Genomic DNA, 21,062 nt, shown 5'->3' with positions numbered 1-21,062 from the left:
AGACATGTATGAATATGAATGAAATGTCCTTGTGTTTCACCAGTACTTATAAAATAAGTACCCTATAGGTATTGAAGCACTTATAAATTAAAACCCCTTGTAAGTAAAGAAAAATTAACCAGTCAAGAGTTTTCCAAAGAAATACACTCCTGTTTTACCTACTACTAACAGAGCACAAACCATGAAACAGGTAGCTAAGATTAGACCTAACTTTTAAAAAATCTTTAACAAAAGCTGATTTTGGGATCAGTGAGAGATACTCGGAAAAGGCAAAGCTAATCTATTGCTAGAAAAGAACCGAGGTCACCCTGCAGAAGATTAAATGTCTGGAAATATTTTAGCTATATTCTGCCTACTCACGTTATCCTTAGTGAGTCAAACACCACACGGGGGTATATCCTAAACCAGCCAAACTGCCATTCACGTGTGAAGACAAGGACAACCTTTCTCAGAAATGCAAGAGTTCAGAAAATACTTCTTCCAAACTACTACTCACAACCACTGCTTCTCCCAACCTCTCTCTTGTTAATAATTACAAAGCAGTTTGGTACAAAATAGTACTCAAAATATATAATATTGAAGAATGATTAATTTACATAACTCAAGCGTTAATTCTTGACCATTCTTGATTGTCAGCTGCTCTACTTCAAGTACTTGATTAACAACCAACAGTCACTAATAACTACATTTATCATCTTAATCATACTTATTTGGATCTCTGAGATCACTCAAATTAATATGTCAAGAAATTCTTAAAAGCTAATACTAAATGTATCCCCTGTTTCAGGGATAGTTTAAGAAACTATAAACTCGGCAATAGTTAGAAAAAGAATGGCTTATTCCAAAAAGTGAAAAATTAACAGAAAGAACAATGGCGGGGGTGGGCAGAGATAAGAGAAAAGGACTTCAGAGTACCTCTTCAGAGCCAAGTACCCATAACTAAGAGAAGTCCTTATTAACAATCCTCTTGATTCCATTATGTAACATTCAAGAGCTGAAACAGAAACCTGCACCATACTGAAAGTATCTACCATGTGGAAAATATACATCCAGTTAATAATTATTGATTACTTAAAAGACATCTTTGCCTATGAGAGAAAATTACGTGTTGATCGAGAACCACTTACTTGTCAAAGCTATATTGGGCCATTCTAGCAATAAAAGTTGCTTCTCCAACCACCTGCGCCATTCTTCCAAGAGCTTCCCCTGCTGCACATCGCAAGATGGGGTTGGGGTTGTCAAGAGCCCCCATAACCAGTGTCAGAGCAGATTTACGAACTTCCTCAGGTCCTAAAGTACTTTTGTTTTCAGCCAGGCCCTATGGTTATTAAAACAACAACAACCACAACAACAAACTGTGATCTTTGTAAATATCTTCGCACATTATTTTCTTCAGCCAACCTTCCCATGCATATATAATGCCTAGAATTAATACCTGTTAGACTGACAGTAATCACTTTCCTAAACATGATTTCAGAACATGATACATAACATAGTTATAGCTGAATCAGCCCTAAAACCAATAATCCCTGGGAGTGTCTCTATCCAAGGACAAATACTTAAAAGTTGTTTTCATATATAAAGGACACTGTATTATTAAATCTTTATTTATTTAACTGATCAAAATTTATCACTGTAAGTTTAAGGAAGGGAAAAGCCTGATGAACATAAAACTTTGATATACTTCTATAAAAATGCCAGAGACAATAATTACATCATAAGCAGTATATCCAGTATACACCTGAAGACAAAATGAGGTAAGAATAATCAGTAACTGAATATTGATATATCTTGTTCATCATTCTAAATGTTAGTATCTCTGTTCTAGTTATACTTACTGTCCTGGAACTTAAATTACTTACTTTAGACCAAAAATCTAAGTCATGGTGCCTAGGAAAAATGTTAACGACAGCTATGAAGAAAAGTAGACTATACAGCAACATTACAGTTGTTCACTAGCCTTCCAACCACTGATGGAAACTATGACCATCCCACTCCTTTTTAAAAAACTCAGATGTTGGTAGCTGATGGTCTCTAAAAAGGACATATACTAATGATTATATAAATGATACAAACCTTGATTTGTATAACCAATGCCTACATCCCTTTCCCTGAAGTTTACAACATGTGATTTAATTCATGCCCATTTGAACACTTGTACTTGTTGCCCTTTTATTTTAAAGCAGTAATATCTTACAATAAGCTCAGTGCTGAATAGCATGACATTTTCAAATACATCACGAGAGGCTGTAAGGTGCACAGGATAATGCATGAACTCTGAGAGAGGTAAAATATATATTATTTCACTTCTTACATGTAGAATCTGAGGTTCAAAAAAGGCTATAGGAATTACAGAAGACAGAAACCTATTGAATAACTAAACCAGAGCACAATCTCTAAATGCAGCACTCCTTCAACTATATAACAAACATAGCCTCTCCTGATTTATGGCCTAAACCACAAATCAAATTTAAGCTTCATCTAGTTAGCCTTCATAGAATATCAAATTTCATTAGTCAGACATGTTTGAAAATTCTGAAACAATGTAGTGGCACTTGTAAAGTCTAAGGTGTCAAAGCAAAACACCAGAGAGAGTCAAAAATTATCCGCACTCCAGTTATTAAAACTTCTGTTGGCTGCACTGTCTTACCAGCGCTTTCTGTTCAGGGGTACTGTCTCCCCAGCCACTGCTGTGCAGGTGTGAACGTGCTACATCAGTTCATTTGTAACTGGGGTGCAAGCAAAAATGGATTCCCCCCTTGTGATCTGCATGAAGGAAGAGCAGTGTGCAGTCATTTGTTTTTTGTGGTCTGAGGGTGTGCTGTCTGCACACTTCTGCCCACACTGCCGACACTGCAAAAACTTTATTTTGAGGTGTTAAAGCTTCGTTCCTATAGTCCTGATCTTGCTCCATCAGCCTTTCACCTGTTTGGTCCCCTGAAAGCAGCCCTACAAGGATGAAGATTCACTTCTGATGAAGAAGTGAAGACAGCAGCGTATTCATGGCTTGCAGCTCAGCCTAAAACATTTTTTAATGAGGGAATATGAAAGTTTGTTGACAGATGGACAAAGTGTATTGAAAAGCAAGGAGATTATGTTGAAAAAATGATGTATCTGTCTTTTCTAAAAGTTAATTAAAATAAATTCTACAGCCAGAGTGCAGATAATTTTTGACTCACCCTAATATGACTTTTAACATTACTAAAATACAAAATACTTATTTAATTACAATGAGCCTAATATAAAGTTCCTAGTAATTTAACTGAAATAACATAAAAGCACAATTATCAAGAGCTATACATATAAACATAACAGTCTAGGTATGCCTGAATTACTATACTAAAGGCATTAATTAAAAGCTTAGTTCAGAATATTTACTATGTTTTAAAAGTAAATACCTTTAGTGCACTAAGAACAGCTGTAAAGATATTAAGCTGCACAGCCTGCTGGCGTACACCTTTGGCTTGTTTAACACATTCGGCAAAGTGATCCAACATCTGTAATCTATAACAACAGAATAAAGATCACATTAACAATACTCTTTATTCAAACATGGCTCAAAAAACAGAGAGAAGGGTATAAGCTAATTGTTTAACAAATAATGCTCCATGCTATCTCTTTTCTATTTCATTCCCTGGTCTAAACCACATCTCCTCCTTCTGAATTAATATACAGACATGAAACTATTAACAGGCACAACACAAGAGACTAATATTAAGTTTCAATCAGCAAAATAAGGTCATAATTTCAGTGGTCTTCAGTGTACAATAAAGGGCCTGGCATAAAGTAGGTGCTCAAGGCTTCCTGAATAGAATAACAATCATTAGTTGTGCATCTCTGTGGAAGATTTTTAAGTTAGAAATTTTAAAATGTGGCATAATTTTTTTCTTTTTTTAAAAAATACTCGCACACACAGAAGAAAATAGTACTGCATGTCCTATCTTTGGAAGCTAATTGGGAGATTTTTTTTTTCAAAGATTTAGCTTTGGTTAATTTTGTTAATGTGAAAAATTGGAGGTGAACTGGTTGTTTTATTATTTCAAATTTTTTAAATGAGACAGTTATCCCTCTTCCCCAATAGCCATTTGGAACTATTCCGATTAAAGAGAATGAGGTCACATCAGATTCTTCTAAAAAGAAGTGGGGTGGGGCAAAGGAATCTAGGGAAATTTCACTGGAAGGGCTTAAGCTCAATTATAAAAGGCCACAGGTCTCAGGTCAAAGCATTCTTCAAAAATCACATAGGAAGAAACCATCTAGCCTCCAGCAGGAACTCCAGTTAGAGGAACCTGGGGCTAAAGCTGACACTTGTGTACTTCTCTGACACAGATCCACATCTATGGTGAGGAAGAAGGGTACTCCGCACTGCTTTCAAGCACACACCTGAGAAGACGCACATGGTCTCCAACACAGCCATCAAAAGTCATGTGCCTATAACCGACCTCAAATACATAATTTTTTTCCTTACTATAAAATATTTTTCTTTTAACTTGAAAAATATTAAGAAAAAATTACTACCTAGAAATAATCATTGAACATTTTTACTTATTTTAAAATCCCAAACTGGGTTCACTCCTTGTCTTTTACCTTCTTCATTTAACATTGTATAATGAGCATTTTCTGATAGCAAAACATTGTCTCTGTAAAATGTATTCCAGCCTATCAACTTTCCATAATTTATTCACTGCTTCCTCCATCCCTGGATATTTATGTTATATATTATATTTTTAATAGAATTTATCTATTTTTACTTCATCTTGTTCCACAAAAGTGACTTAATAAAGTTAAGATAATGCTGGATTCTAGTTATAGCTCTCATAACTAGCTGTATAATTTTGGGAAACCACAAACTCCTAGACCTAGATTTCTTTAGATTTAAAACAAGGACTTTAAAATAGACGCTTTATAAGATTCTTTCACCTTTAATGGTCTTTTAACACTTATGTGGCAACCAAATGTTCTTCAAGCTATCTGGATAAAGTAAAATTTAATATTTAAAACTTTCCCCTCAAATTAAAAAGCAATTAATTAAGTAACCTACACACGTAAAGATATGCTATCTTTTCTACATAAACACAACGTTTTTAAGGCATAGTTTGTAAAACCTGAACTATCTGTGAAGGTCTTGCATTAATTCATTTTTACTCCTTCTTTTGGGAAAATCACTATAACTATATAAAATGCTCCTATTAAAAAAAGAATCAGTTACTTTACTGTTCCAAGTTCCAGACTTTAACCATCTGAGAAATGTTATATTAGAGAGTAGACTTCTCACCCATTTAGTCCTCAGTAACAAAAATAAAAGACTTGGAAAACTGATGTCCCTAATTAAAGATACAGGCAAACCTACTTATAAACTGGCAAACAAACTATTATAATGAAAATTTTGTTGTATAAGACCTAGTCCATGATACAGTGGATATCAGATGCCAGTACATGGGGTCAAACCTTTTTTAAAAAACAGTTTCAAATTATATGGGGTTTGCATGCAATTTATTATGTGCCACTTATGTTATTACGTTTATGAGACTATTGTTCAAACTCTTCTTATTGAAGAGCTAACTTGGTTGGGAAAATCTACTGCTTGAAAATAATTTATATTTAACTAAAAGTACCTAGTTGACTTTATACTAACCGGTGTTTAAAAGAAACATGAGGAAACACTACACCGAAAAGAGCCACAGAAGCATCAATGACCGAAACTCCAAGGGGAAGAGGCCCAGGCACAGCTTCTCCGGCGGGTATTCGTAAATAGATGGAGGAAGGGTCATGCTCCAGAGCCCCGCTTCCAGATGCACTGTTTGGCTGGAGCTGCAAAAGGAGGACATAAAAATCATTCAAAATCTACTCTGGGAAATTCACTTACCAAGTACTGTGCATGAAGAATAAAAATAGTGAGCCACAAATATTAAGCCCACGTGCCACAACTACTGAAGCCTGCGCACCTAGAGCCTGTACTCCGCAACAAGACAAGCCTCTGCACTGAGAAGCCCGCGCACCACAATGAAGAGTAGTCTCTGCTCTCTGCAACTAAAGAAAGCCTGTGCACAGCAACGAAGACCCAACGCAGCCAATAAATAAATAAATATATGTTTTAAAAAATAATGTAAAAAATGTTTAAAGTCTTGTTCATTCTAAAACATTTTTACAGTACCCACCTTAAAATGTGTAAGCAAAATAATATCAGGAATAACTTAAACCCACAAAAAGTCTTTTAAAAACAGCTTTTAGTAACTCTTTTTAAAAAAAACATAAGAAACAATGTATTCAGTGGGCCAAAAACGTTCTAAATCTTCAACCTACTAAATCCTATTCCTCTCTAACCTGTCACAAAATAAACTAAACCAAAACAAAACACCAACAACCAAAAACCTAGTCAAAACTGACCTTTGCCACAGCAACCACAGGGTACCTAAATACACAGCATATTGAATAAAGACAATTCACCAAATTCTAACTATTGCTGCTTATCTTTTTTCACTATTTATCCACCACTAGGAAGGTATCCTTAAATGTCTAAGAAAGCGAAATGAAAATTAAGCCTTAGTCTACAATATTTTCTTTTTAAATGACAATGTGTAACAGTACCATTGTTTTTCAATCAAGCTAGTATTTCACTTCACTGTATAGTTTACTACCTGGTCTTCAATTGATTTATGATCAGTTTCTTGAAGCCAGGAACCAAGAAGGACACTATCATCGTAGTGGCAGAGGGATCTGAGGAGGGAAGTAGTTGTGTTGGCTGAGTTGTCAGTCAAAGTGAATTCTGCTACCAGTTCTCTAAGAAGTGCATTGAAAGAGCCTAAAAAACAGAACTTCAGATCAGATTAAAAAAAATACTTTTTATGGAAATGACAATAATTGCCCACAAGGAGCAGCAATATGTTCAAGAGGAGTAAAATAATTAAGTCCCTGTTCCCTTTTTTAAAAAATCAGTATTAAATATTTTAATACTGGTTTTAATACACAATAATGGCACTTCCTTTTTTGTTATTGTGTTATGCTGTTTAGTCCAAATTATTTACAGTAATCAAAAACTCAGAGGAAAGATTCTTGATTTTAAATATATTAAATATGACACGATCATTATTTACTATTAATTACTCAGTGATGTGCAAACACTGAACCAGAGCATATCAAAATTCTTAGGCATGGTTGCACTGGAATATTAACACTTTATATGACATCTAACTTCTGCAAAGTACATTACTATTCTCCCTCCAGATTCCTAAATTATTGGCTATATCATAACAGTCTGGATAGCCATTAAAAGCTTAGACTCTGAAGATGAACCCGCTGGGTTTGAATCCGAGCTCTGCCACTTACTACCTCCCAGACCTGTGCAAGTTACACAGCCTCTAAGTACCCGAGGTTCTTCGTCTCTAAAGAGAGCTAAATTTTAACCTCATAAGGTTGTGGTTAGAGTCAAAGGTGATAATACAGGTAAAGGGCTTAGCATGGGACTTGGAACACAGCAGTGCTCAACAGGTGTCAGCAGCTCCGTGTGAAGGAAAATGGCTGCCTTCCTTCACACAGTAAGTCAGTGAGACAGCTGTGGTCAGAACTCTATATATATTGTGAAGAAATGGAAAGGTATATTGAAGAATCTTTATTAGACATCCACAAATTTTATTTACCTTCATAAGTTTTTGGAGGTAACAACGCCAAGATATCATAAAGTCTTAAACGGACCATTGCAGCACTAGCTTTCAGATGAGCTCCATGGGCTTTAATTACGGATGGAATGCTAAAATATCAAAAGTATAATTAGTATCAGATTATTAGAATAAGCAGTGCTTACATTTTTTCCAGCCACGTATCAATGTATTGTCAAAGTACAATGATAAGTATTACATTTTCCTTTTAGTTTTTTTTGTGACTTTTACTGTTAGTAACAGATACACTATAAAATACAATTTTATTTCAACCCACACCACTACTGCAATTTTTAAAGTCACTTTACACAAATAAAGTTTAGTCCATTTCCTGTATGATACTATAAGGAATTACAAAACATGGCTATTTATAAATATACAAAATTGGATGTTAACGTGTCCTAATTGCCTACTTACTGTGACATCATAGTCATGGCACATTCAATAGGCGTCATCAATTTCCTAATCACATCTTCAGTTAGGAGTTCAGGACAATGTGCAACAAAACTCCTCATTGCTAGATGAAGATTTTTTAAAGACAGGATTTGAAACAGCTTTTGTGAAGAAGAACAGATTTATAAAATTATATAAAGGTACCTAAATTATTACAAAATATGAGGTTCTAAAACCAGGTCAAACCAAAAGAAGAAACAATTGCAACTGTAGAGAAAACTCATTAGAAACGGCTAGAAGAAGAGTGGACAGCAGAAATGGAGAGAGGGAAGATGTCTGTTAGGGAGATTTCCGTGAGCGAGAAATCAGAGGTCTATGACCCCATGTGAATTCAGATGACTACAAAAAAAGCAGTTTCAGAACAGAACTAGAGGGGAGTGGGCATAATGGCCCAGTGAGAAAAAAAAATCTTTATTGGCTCTTTAGCAATAGAGCCAAGACTAAAACAGCTCTTAGATATATGGGAACAAAGCTGACACGCTTCCCTGCTATGCTTATGGTTAAGTGTACATCTGTCTCCCCCAGTTTGGAAAAAGCAGCACTTTCACCCTCAAATAAAGCACAAAAGGACAGGGTCCACTAGTGTAATTCTATTTCCCAAAGAAAACAAAACTTGAAACTTTACTGTAAGTTGCTGACTCCCAAACAAAAACAACTTTATTTCATACTTTTAAAAATGCTGGTATCTAGGGACTTCCTTGATGGCACAGTGGTTAAGACTCCAAGCTCCCAATGCAGGGGGCCCAGGTTCGATCCCTGGTCAGGGGACTAGATCCCACATGCATGCTGCAACTAAGAGTTCACATACCACAACTAAGGAGCCAGTGAGTCGCAACTAAGGAGCCCGAAAGCCACAACTAAGGAAGTTGCCTGCTGCAACTAAGGAGCCCATGTGCCACAACTAAGAAGCCAGTGAGCCTTAACTAAGGAGCCTGCCTGCTGCAACTAAGACTTGGTGCAGCTCAATAAATAAATAAATAAAATAAACATTAAAAAAATAAAAATGCTAGTATCTAAAAAATGAATCAACTTTTGCAGATTTGACAGAGAAAAAACAGCTATTTGTCCATTATGAAAAGATTAACTGTAAACTCAGTAACATTGGTTATCCTGAGTTTCTTTAAATAGACACTGGGCTTTTTCACATGGTGATCCAGTGCTTCTTCAGGTGGAAGACTGCAATAACTGGAAATTAAGATACCTAGGTTCTAGTTCCTGTTTTATCACGAACTCTAACCTCCTTTTCAGAGTCTCAACTTCATTTTTATTACAAAATTAGTAAACTGGTATAGATTACTTATAAAGTTTCCTTCTAAATCAAAAAGTGTACAAATCATCATTATATATTAAAATAAAAAAACTGAAGTAATAATTTTCCTTCACTTCACAAATATTTTAGTAAGAAAATAATATTCTGAAAGTGCAATCCTTTCAGTTCTTACCACATAAAGCTCCAGCACGACCTTCCAATGTTACCTGCCAGGTAAAAGAATCGCCTCGGGCCTTCTCAGCCTCCAATTCCTTCAAAGAACGAGGGAAAACATTTCGCCACAATAATAACATCTTGGGCAGATGGTAACGAACGACAGATGGTCCTAATCAAGAAAATGAGAACACAGAACCATACTTACATGTATCATTACAAACAAAAGTCAAAGAAAAGAGCCCCATACAAGCTTTAACAATATCTATCATTTCACTCTATCTTCATCTCGAATATTAACATTTTCAAAATGTTTCCATTCAGTAAGTAAAATATGTATTTATTAAAGCATAATAAAATTCACCTAAAAAGTATCCATATTTTTAGCATCCAACATAAAACAAATCCACAAAAAGTCATCTAAAAGACCAAACATATTCAGAATGATAGATTACATTCTATCAATGATAAAGTATATCTGGGACATATTTTATGATATCTTTTTTATAAATATGTATGTATATAAACATATACACCTACTCCCAAACACACAAACATATTTACGATTCCATTTTAAGGGCAATTTATATGGTTAATTTAGTTTTATAGAATAGCATATTTAGAACTAGGAACCTATACTTACGTTGCTAAGGAATTCATTTAACGTACCACTTAACATACAACATAAATTTCTGGGGAAAAAAGTTACCACTTTTTATTTTCTCTAGAAAATGAGGTCAAGGTTTAACTTCCCAAAGGTAGATGCATCAAGCAGTGAGTAACTCTGTAGCACACACACATACTTTTTACAGTAGAAGCCAAACACGTGAAGTAAAAAGTGGACACACCTTATCACAATGGTAACATGTATTTCTGTTCTATGTACAGTGCTAAACTTTGCCTGCATCTCAGATTTATCGTAGCACTTAGGAAAGTGAAGTGCACAAGGATAACCTCAAGAAAGCAACACCAATGAGAGATACAGTTTGAGAGACACCGTTTAAGTGTGACTGTATCACCCTACTAAAATCACATCACTGGGCTTTACTTTGGGCATGGAATATGCCCTGTACTCTCATCTCTTTTAATTAACACTATGCTAATCAGTTAGACCATAACTATTATAATGGTAAAGGTGAAACTCTGCTAACACCTTTCTCATTAAATGTACATAAACAGGAATTACCAAAAAGAGAAATCGAATACCAAATGATGAGAAAAACATCATTACCATTTTACAACCTCACTCAAAGTCTAGAATGTGAAGTTGAATGCCTCTAAATTAAATTTTCTTTACAGCCTACTGACAATTATAGAATAAGACAAAATCCTACTCAAATATAATTATACCTAAAGTCATCAGTGCTCCAAGTAAGAGCCATCCAGCTTGGGTGCGCTGTAAAGACAGCCTGCTATTCTGGGCAGCAGTTCGTAAGAGATCTTCAGCAATGCTAACTACCATCTGCAAGAGAAGTTTAGAACTGGGATTTTAATTTTAACAAGGTAACAAAATCAAATAACAAAATACATAGCTAGTATACTTTATTAAAAAAGTTGTTCTTTTTTGTTGTTGCTGTTAACATGCTTTTAAAGAGCTAACATCAATACCTAATCAATTCCGATTGCACTGCCTACTCTGAAAAGACCCATTACAGCACAGTGGTTAAGAGTGAGTTCTAGAAACAGAATCCTGGGTTCATATCCCAGCTTTGTCATTTCCTAGCTTTCTGACTTAGGATGACAATCTCTCTGCCTCAGTTCCCTCACTGCTAAAATAGGAATAACAGGAGTGCCAACCTCACCCTTGTGAGGATTAACAAGTTAACACAGCAAAGCACTCAGAACAGCGCAGGTCCATGTAATCACCTAATAAATGCTATTATTAGTAGTACTGTTATGCTACATTTAAAGATTTGTTGAACTCTTATAAATCTGCCATTAAGCTAATCTTGTGCTTATAGTCTTAGAGACAGAAGACAGGAAAAATGCGCAGTAATAATGTATAAGTATAATCAAATGATAAAATAAAAGTACAGATGTAGTAGTCAGCAAACAGAAAGCCTATCATAGACTGAGTAGCTCTGAAGATAATTCCTAGAAGAGACGTAACTTGAACTGGGCCTCTAAACACGCAGCTAAGTTTGGTGCAAGTGAACAAGAAGAGGGACGAAATTCTAATGTAAGAGATTAGCATGAACAAAGACATAGAGGCTGGAAAAAGCATGGAAACAGAGCAAGTTGACTAGTCTGACTAGAGCAGTAGGAAACTAGAATGAAAGGGCAGAATAAAGGCAAATGATGAAGGTGTCAGTTTAGCAGACAGAGGTGATTATATTTTATTCTCTGATCCCTGGGGAGTTCCTATGGGTCTCTGAGCAAATATAAAGTACAAAAGTGGGGTGGAAGATATGGGAGAAAAAGACTCCAAGAAGGATAATCAGTGAGGAGGTATGCGTATGACAAAGGGAGATGGAAGCCCAGATTTGAGTAGTAGCTATGAAGCTCACAGAAATGAATGGACAGGGATCTAGTAATTCAGGAAAAGAAAAGAAAAAAAAAAAAAGATCTAGCCATAATATAAAGTTGCAAATAATATTTATATAAACACTTCCTAAGAATAAAATCTTGATAGTAGTATAAGGTATAGGAGAAAGAAAGGGGAAAAAAAGTAACTGATTCATGAAAACCGTTCAACTTTTATTATGTACTACCAAAATGCTAACTATGGCAATAGCACACTCTCTTGACATTTTGAATATAGCAAAGTGAATTTTTATTTCTAAAACCCCAAAGAAAAGCTCTGATTTCTAAAGAATTACTATAAGGGCTTTTTTTCTCTCTAAAATAAATTATAAAATGATACTACACCCAGACAAAACCTATTACTCCTGTATCAGAACTAAATATCAAATTTTAATAAGGTCTGTAGACTCCATATTAGCAGAATACTATATCATTTATTGTCACAGTAAAACTGTTTTTGTTTGATCACCCAATTCAACATCAAACACAGAAGGTGTTCCAATAAAGACTAAAGTCCATGTGACAGCACTTACAATCCCAGGATCTTTGTCATACCTTTCCCTTGGCATGAGGAATGCCCAAAGGACACTGATGAACTCCACCTAACAAAGCAGCCATTGCAAAACTGTATCCACTAACAGCTTCTGGTGAAGTTTTTAGGTTGTTGAGCCGTTCTGCACACCTGTCTAGAAATGGTGTCAACTGGAAAGGCAATGCCACAGCCACACAGCGTAAGCACCATGCAGCAGCAAGTCGGGCTGCCATGCTTGGATGAAGAAGCACTGAAGTCACAGTCTCCAAAAGGCCTAAAAAAACCTCAAAAAATTACTTGTTAATGAAGTCACACAATTTCATGAGTTAAAAGAGTATGTATAACACAATAATTAAAATCATAATTGTTATGGTTTTACAGATATTTTTAGAACTGTGCCAAAAGACACATATATCAACTCATAAACCAGAAAGTACTTTAAAGCAACATTTCCCACAAAGAACATACTACAATTACGACCAATAAAATACAAATGTTGATGCAAACTATTCAATAATGTTTAGAAACACAACTACCATGACTGTTTTTGATTTGTCTCCCAAAACTTTATTTCAATATTTAATTCAAGATTCACTATCCCAGTGAATCCTAAATAAAACACAACTTTTAACAAATGATCTAAACTGCTAATTACCATGATAAGCAACCAATCAGGAGTTAAATATCAATTACACCTATGACTTCTAAAAACATTGAAAAAAATATTCCAGCATATAAGTAAATACCATACCTATAGATGCTTCCTGAATAAGAGGGGATGCAGTGGCATTTAGGCTCTGCACCAGGCTTCCAAGCTCCTGCAGGGCACAGACCATCACATGCTGGCTTGCTGCAATGTCTGCTGCTCCAGATTTATTTTCACCACTAGTGTCATTCACTACTGCTTCTGAAAACACAAAATCACATGTTGGATGTGGGTTAACTAAACTGTGATATAATTTTTTTGATCTACACAATTTATGTTTTTAAATTATACCAGCTGAGGGGGTTGGGGTGGGGTGAATTGAGAGACTGGGACTGCCATATGTAATTACTAATAAGAAAAAATATATCAAATTGTACAGTTTAAATATATGCAGTTTATTGTATGTCAATTATATCTCAATAAAAGTTCTTAAAAAAACAAATTATACCAGCTGATACCTGACCGTTAAGAACTGTTTGTATGCTGAACATCTCTAATAATTAGGGAAATATAAATCAAAACCACAACGATAAAAGGTCAATATAAAAAATTTAACACAATGCTAGCCCCAATAGGCATTCAGTAAACATTAGTAGCTATTACTGTTACTTTACTATTATCATTGCTATTTTAAGAGCTGCAGTGTATTGGTAGCATCACTGTCAAATAATGACCAGAAAGAAGTTCTATAAGGAAAGTGACTTTAGAATTTCTTACTGGGATGTTCCTCAAAGTTTCCATTAACTTTGCTGGCCCCTGGCCCCACCTTTTAGCTTCCAATAGAATTGAAACATATTTAATCATGCAACAACTAAAAATTCCTTGTCAAACTACTAATTGAGAATATATTCTGGCCCATAAATTCCAGATACATAGCGTTGTGTTTAATTCTGCTTTTAACGTTTTAAAAATCAAATGGCTAATCTGTGACCTTAAGATTCATAACTCTTAAATGACAGTAAAACTTTCTTATTTACATTCATTATGAATTAACAGGCTATAAAATATAAAATAATAGGATATAATAGACTAATACATTACGGACTAAAATTAAATGTCTCTTTTCTTCTTACATATTTCTAGACTTGGAAATGCACGAACTCTCTCTTTCGGTTACTAAACTATAAGCTCCCTGAACAGGTGCTATCTATGTGTGGCTCGCGACTTTACTCCCACCATTTGGCACAATGTATTTGGCACTCAAACATTTCTTCAATGAATAAATGTTCAAATATTTATAAAGTTGTGAACCTAGGACAGATTTCTGTTTTAACGTATCTAAAGAATGATACCTCATTAATTTAAACACTCTTTAATTCACAATTCCTAACTTCAGTTAGTCCTATGCATTTAACATATGGTTTGCCTAGTAAGCTATTATAAACAACAAAAATCATAAACTATTTTTAACTTTGTAAGATATACAATATATATTCTCTAAATATAAAGTGATGGATATTATCTATTCATTAAATTCTTATTTCTAAAGACCTCTGTTAGGCAATATAATTTTCTTGATTAAAGTTAATGTATAATCCCAACAGTGATTAAACTATCTTACAGAATTTATATATTAACCTTGCATTAGTTCCTTAATTGTATTATTATAAGCTCCACGAAGGCAGAAACTTCCTTACTCATTGTTCAAACCTGAATTACTGCTTTGCAAACTCAAATACTCATAACTATTTGTTAAACTGAAATATTTATAAAATTGACACTTCCTAGAAAAGGATTTCTTTTAATTATGAATTACTGAGGTTTCACAGTATATTCCATAGTGCTAAAAACCACCTGTAACTGTTCCTTTCTAAATTTTCATATTAAGCCTAATAACGGAGGGGAAAATACCATGTATTTATAAAACAATAGGCTCCAAGAAGAAAAACCACAATAGATTATTCCTCAAAGATTCCTCAATGTGCTGCTGCATACCAGGAGAGCTATAAAATCAGTAAAGATACTAGATATAAAACACAAAACCTAATCTTACAAACATGCTACCCAAATACTGAAAAACTCCACTTCACTATAATTATACGTTGTTTTAATATCAGAGTACACAATAAAAATGACTATTAAAACACAGTCCAGAAGGAGATATGAACTAATCAGATCTATTAGCATTTATTAAGAATAACAACAAAGAACTAAATGACTAAAGCAATCAACAACACAGATCATGACATCAATTCTTACCTACTGCTTTCATTTGTTTTCCAATCGCTTGGCATATTTCTTTGGCAGCTGCAATCTGGGCTTTTTCACCTAGCAAACTACCCACAGTAGCTCTCAGGATAAAGGAGACACACCGTCTGGAGTACACAGCCTCTACATGTGTTTGCGTTGCCCGAGGATGGGAAACCAGATCAAGTACATGAGACAAGAATGTAGCAAAGCTACGCTCCAACCACTGACCACCCAATGTTGTTACAAAAACAACATATGCCTGAAAATAGATTAAGATACCTCAGATAAATTTATATAAATTAACAGAAATTACAGATAAAGCAACCACATAAATAACTGATGACAGCATGCACAATAAATTATCTTTGAGATTAAAATTGAGAAAATTTAAAACTTGAGACCTTTTTAGTACTTCTAGCTTGTGAATTACTGGTTGAAGTATCTTTGACTAAAAACAGTTCTCAGGATAATAGCTTCAAGGAGCAGACAGAGAGAGAATGGTGTGTGAGGGAAGGAAAGGTGAATTCACCCTGGTGATGAAGGTGATAGGTTATAGTAATAAGAAAACCCTAGCATGCTAAATAAATGCAGACCTAGGGCTACAAAATATTTGCTGATGACTGTGAGATACAGTCTACTTGCATTTTATGCTTGTTTCTGGAATAAGGTATAACTGGATGATTTTGACTAAGATCACAGAAAACCATTTCATCCTATTAGGTTTTAATTATTATTAGGTTATTAACCATAACATCTTATATTGTATTATTATTTTGAAATTATAACTTCAAGTCAGGTTTAACTGCATAATTACACTGGTGGTTAATCAATGATGATAAATCCAAAGTACTAACCAATATTTTTAGCTACAAGAGTTGTTGGAAAACACTGAAATCTAAATGCCTCAAGCTGCTTGAATACAATTTCAATTAAAACTAAATTACTTTACATCTGACTTTCTACCAAGTAAAATTTGGGGAAATTTTGTTAAAGAGAGATAGATAGCAGACATAAGCTTCTTTCCACATCAAGTACCTACTTTTCCATTTAAGTGTGCAATTTTGATTTGAATGTCATTCATTCATTTAGTAAAAGAAACGTTTTGAAAGACATTTTAAAAATTATTAAATTCTAGACAATATTAAAAATCTGTGTGTGCTGTTACTTAGTAAGAGTCTTCCATGAAATTTTACACATGACACCAACAGAATTCTTTTATACATAAATATTACAAACCTGTGTAACTCCAACTCTCACTTCACGATTAACAGACCCTCCAACTTTTAACATTTCTCCACCACTCTTTAAGAAACCTGACCCTCCACGTAGAAATCCTGTGGCCATGAGTTCTAAGACTTCATCAAATGTTGCTCGCTTCACATTCTGGCGCATTACTTTCAGGAAGAAAAGTAAATTTATAAGCAAATATATTTTGCTATTAGGTAAATAATATTTTCTAATAATCTAGCTTTAAAATTCAAGTAATTGTTTTTAAGGATACTTAAACTGTGACAAAGGAGATAGGGTCAGGTATTTTCTTATAATCTTAAAATTTACAATATATTTGTAAAAATAAATTCAATTTTGTAGCTAGCTAAGAAAAATGGAAGGAGCTAGAAATTAAAAGCAATTCAATACATCTATGCCAAAATAGGCTAATAATTATGTTAACCTTGATATGTGTAACACAACAAAGACAAAGCACATCCACAGCAGACAGTGCTGACTGCAGCCCTCACTCCCAGCTGAGATGGATATAATGCTTTCTTTTTCTTTTTCTTTTTTGTTCCCCAACCAGAGATAGAATCCAGGCCCAGAGCAGTGTAAGTGCCAAGTCCTAACCACTGGACTGCCAGGGAATTCCCAATTCCCAAGACCATGCTTTCTATACAATTACCAATGGACTGAAACGTCACTGGGCTGCAAACGACTTGCCATCCCTGGTAAAGAGCTTCCTATTTTATAAAGTCCTTTCATACACAGTAGCAAACATAATCTTCACAAAAATTCTATAGGAGAGGCATAAAGCTCACAATTAAATATGCAGGCTTTGGAATTTGAATGCCTGGGTTTTAATTCCACTTAATTGAACACTTATTACACCACAAATGACACAATCTCTCTAAGCCTCAATTTCCTTGCATATAAAATGAGAATAAAAACAGTACTTAGGATTCGTAGAGCTTTTGAGAGGATTAAATAAAATAATTTAATAATATGCTTAATTTGGTGCCTTATACATAGCTAGCACTTAATAAATGTGGCCTAACATCATCGTTACCTAATTCAGAGACTGAAATCATCAGCATTAAAGATGAAGAGACCAAAGCTCAAAGGGTTTCACATTTTGAATCTGTAAGATCTGATTCTCTTTCTACAATATAGAGATGGAGTAGGGGTGGGGACAACAGCGGAGCTGGATTCACTCAGCATCTACTCAGAACTGTCCCTGAAGCATCTCTATGGAATTGTGAGGCACAGCAGAAGTCACTGGGCAAATCAACGCTGCCTCTGATTCTGCTTATCATAATGGTCAAGAACAGAAGAAAAATAATACTATGCCATGAATGGGGATGTACTCATCAGGGATTGAAAGCAAGAAAGCATATAAAGTACCAGATTCCAGTCCCCTGGACATGATACAAAACCATTTCATAAATCTCATTTGTTTATATGTCCAACAAACTTGCTACATGTAATCTTGTACAGTATTATCATAAAACATGTGCTGACTATATCAAGGAAAATGCCATTTGGGTACTTCTATTTAATGAAAAAATAGACAAAGATACTTAACAATGTAAACCCTTTAAAGTGACTTGCCTAGAAGTAATAAGTCATTTAGAAGGAAGCATTCCATATCCCTTCAAATACCTGTTCCAGTCTAGATCAGGGGCTGGCAAATAACGATACCTGTTGCTTGTTTTGGCATCAGTGCTGTAGCCATGACTGTTCCTAAGAGTTTAGACACTGCCACGCGTACCCCATAGTTTGAGTTTTCCAAAGCCTTAAAGCAGAGAGTGGCTATATTTTCCAGTTCAGCAGTCCACATGAATACAGCTTCATTCTGTAGTTCTAGGAGACACTGGAATTCAAAAAAAAAAATTGTAAATTAGAACTTCCAGTTCCAGAAATGGATTAACAAGAACCAGATTTACTCTCTCTCCTGAAATAACCAAAAAAATTGGACAAGATATATGAGACAACAGTTTTGAAGACACTGGACATGAGGCAATGAAGGATGTTAATCCTTAAGAGATGGAAAACGTAAGTTGAATCCTACAACTGTCCCAGCTTACTGCCCTGAGTTTCCAGTAGTTAAGAGGAAACTATAATCCTAAACTCCTATATTAGAAAGAAGAAAGGTCTCTGAGGAGTTCCCTGGTAGCCTAGTGGTTAGGATTCTGGGCTTTCGCTGCTGTGACCTGGGTTCAATCCTTAGTGGGGGGAACTGAGATCCTGTGAGCTGCGTGATGCAGCCAAAGATTAAAAAAAAAAAAAAAACAGAAGAAGAAACGTCTCAAATCAACAACCTCAGCTTCTACCTTAAGAAACTAGATGACATAGAGTAAATTCAACACAAAGTAAGCAGGAAAAAAGGGAAGTAACACAGGTAAGAGAGGAAATCAATGAACCAGAAAACTAAAAACCAGAAATGAAACCAAAAACTGCTTCTCTGAGACAACCAACACATTTGACAGAAATTTAGCCAGGTAGATGAAGAAAGAGAGAGAAGACACAAATTACCAAAACTAGGAATGAGAGAAGTCACATCACTACAGGTTCAATATACGAGGGAGAGTCAAGAATTATCCACACTCTGGATAATTCTTGACTCTCCCTTGTATATTAAAAGGACAATATTTTTGAAAACTTAGATGAAACAGACAACTCACTCAAGAAGAAAGAGATGACCTAAGTAGCCCATTATCTAATTTAAAAATTGAATTTGTAGTTTAAAATCTTCCCCCAAAGAAAACTGGAGACCTAAAGAGTTGTACTTATGAATTCAACGAAATGTTTAAGTAAGAAATAATACCAATCCTATACAAACTCTTCTAGAAAATCGAAGAGAAGGGTATACTTGCCAACTCATCCTATGAAGGCAACATTACCCTGATAATGAAATCTGACAACATTACTCTGAGACTGAAATCTGACAAAGACACTACAAGAGAAGAAAACTACAGGCCAATATCCCTCATGAACACAATGCAAAAATCATACACAAAATTTTAGAAAGCAACTCTAATCCAACAATATATAAAATGGATAATATATCAAGACCAAGTAGGGTTTACCCTAGGAATGAAAGATTGGTTAAAATTCTAAAATTAATCGATGTAATTCATTGCACTGGCAAGCTGAAAAAGAAAAGTCATACGCTTCATCTCAATAGAGGCTGAAAAAACATTTAACAGAATATAAGCAAAACTGGGGAACACTGAACAAGATCAGTGGATTGTGTCAATGTCAATATTATATTATACTACTTGTAAAACTGTACTATGCTTTCACAAGATATTACCATTGTGGGGAACTGGGTAAAAGTTTATAAAGATCTCTCTATATAATTTCTTACAAATGCATGTAAACCTACAATTATCCTAAAATAAAAAGCTTAAGTAGAGGGGAATTCCCTGGTGGTCCAGTGGTTAGGGCTCAGTGCTTTCACTGCCACAGGTTCAATTCCTGGTCGTGGAACAAAGATCCCACAAGCCGTGCAGTGCAGCCAAAAAAAAAAAAAAGCTTCATTAGAAAATAGCAACAACAGAAACAACACAAGAAATCAAATCTGACAAAATCCACTCTTGATAAAAACTTCTTAGAAGGCTAGGAATACAAGGGCACTTCTTCAACCTGTTAAAAATCATCATGGAAAACTGACAGTTAACATCGTACTTAATGGTGAAGGACTGGATGTTTTCCTCTTAAGGATCAGGAACAAGACAAGGATGTCAGCTCTCATGTTTTCTATTCAACATTGCACTGAAGGATCTAGCCAGCCAGTGCAGCAAGAAAGAAAAATAAATAAAAGGCATCCAGATTGAAAAAGAAGTAAAACTGTCTTTATTCATAAACAACATAAAATATCTGATAGGATCTATTAAAAAACCTGACAGAATTAGTAAGGCAGTTTATGAAGGTTGGGGGATACAAGGTCAATGTACAACAACCAGCTGTATTTCTATGTTAGTAATCACAATCAGATATTGAAAAAAAGTTTTTAATCAATACAATTTAAAATAGCATAAAAAATTAAATATTTAAGGATAAATCTGACAAAAGATGTGCAAGATCTGTGCATTTGAAAACCACAAAATGTTGCTAAGAGTAATCAAAGAAGACCTAAACGAATGAGAGATAGAGATATCACATTCATGAGTTGGACTTAATATTGTTAAGCTGTCAACTCTCCCCAAACTGATCTACAGATTCAATGCAACCTGAATAAAAATCCCAGCATATTATTTTCGTAGAAATTGACAAGCTAAAATTTATACAGAAACCCAAAGGACCTAGAATAGCTAAAACTATTTTTAAAAATAAAAAGTTGGAGGGCTAACACTACCTGATTTT

The 21,062-nt window shown here is 34.7% G+C and overlaps 1 protein-coding gene across 10 annotated transcripts in view; it reads right to left on the bottom strand.

The window, feature by feature from the left end:
- Window positions 1-21,062, bottom strand: part of HEATR5B (HEAT repeat containing 5B) — a 98,889-nt gene that overhangs the window by 66,993 nt on the left and 10,834 nt on the right. For all 10 annotated transcript variants that reach the window (XM_057742814.1, XM_057742813.1, XM_057742812.1 and 7 more), the window contains 13 exons: window positions 18,396-18,567; window positions 16,719-16,876; window positions 15,492-15,741; window positions 13,338-13,493; window positions 12,610-12,860; window positions 10,882-10,993; window positions 9,551-9,703; window positions 8,073-8,172; window positions 7,638-7,747; window positions 6,639-6,802; window positions 5,636-5,811; window positions 3,399-3,504; window positions 1,128-1,318 (listed from right to left, as the gene is read on the bottom strand). In XM_057742814.1, coding sequence (XP_057598797.1) covers window positions 1,128-1,318; window positions 3,399-3,504; window positions 5,636-5,811; window positions 6,639-6,802; window positions 7,638-7,747; window positions 8,073-8,172; window positions 9,551-9,703; window positions 10,882-10,993; window positions 12,610-12,860; window positions 13,338-13,493; window positions 15,492-15,741; window positions 16,719-16,876; window positions 18,396-18,567 — 2,099 coding nt within the window. The remainder of the gene's footprint in view (window positions 1-1,127; window positions 1,319-3,398; window positions 3,505-5,635; window positions 5,812-6,638; window positions 6,803-7,637; window positions 7,748-8,072; window positions 8,173-9,550; window positions 9,704-10,881; window positions 10,994-12,609; window positions 12,861-13,337; window positions 13,494-15,491; window positions 15,742-16,718; window positions 16,877-18,395; window positions 18,568-21,062) is intronic.

Source organism: Hippopotamus amphibius, chromosome 7 (assembly GCF_030028045.1).
Source record: "Hippopotamus amphibius kiboko isolate mHipAmp2 chromosome 7, mHipAmp2.hap2, whole genome shotgun sequence".
Lineage (NCBI taxonomy): Eukaryota > Metazoa > Chordata > Mammalia > Artiodactyla > Hippopotamidae > Hippopotamus > Hippopotamus amphibius.
The sequence above is the reverse complement of the archived record's forward strand: the minus strand, read 5'-3'. Positions and strand labels throughout refer to the sequence as shown.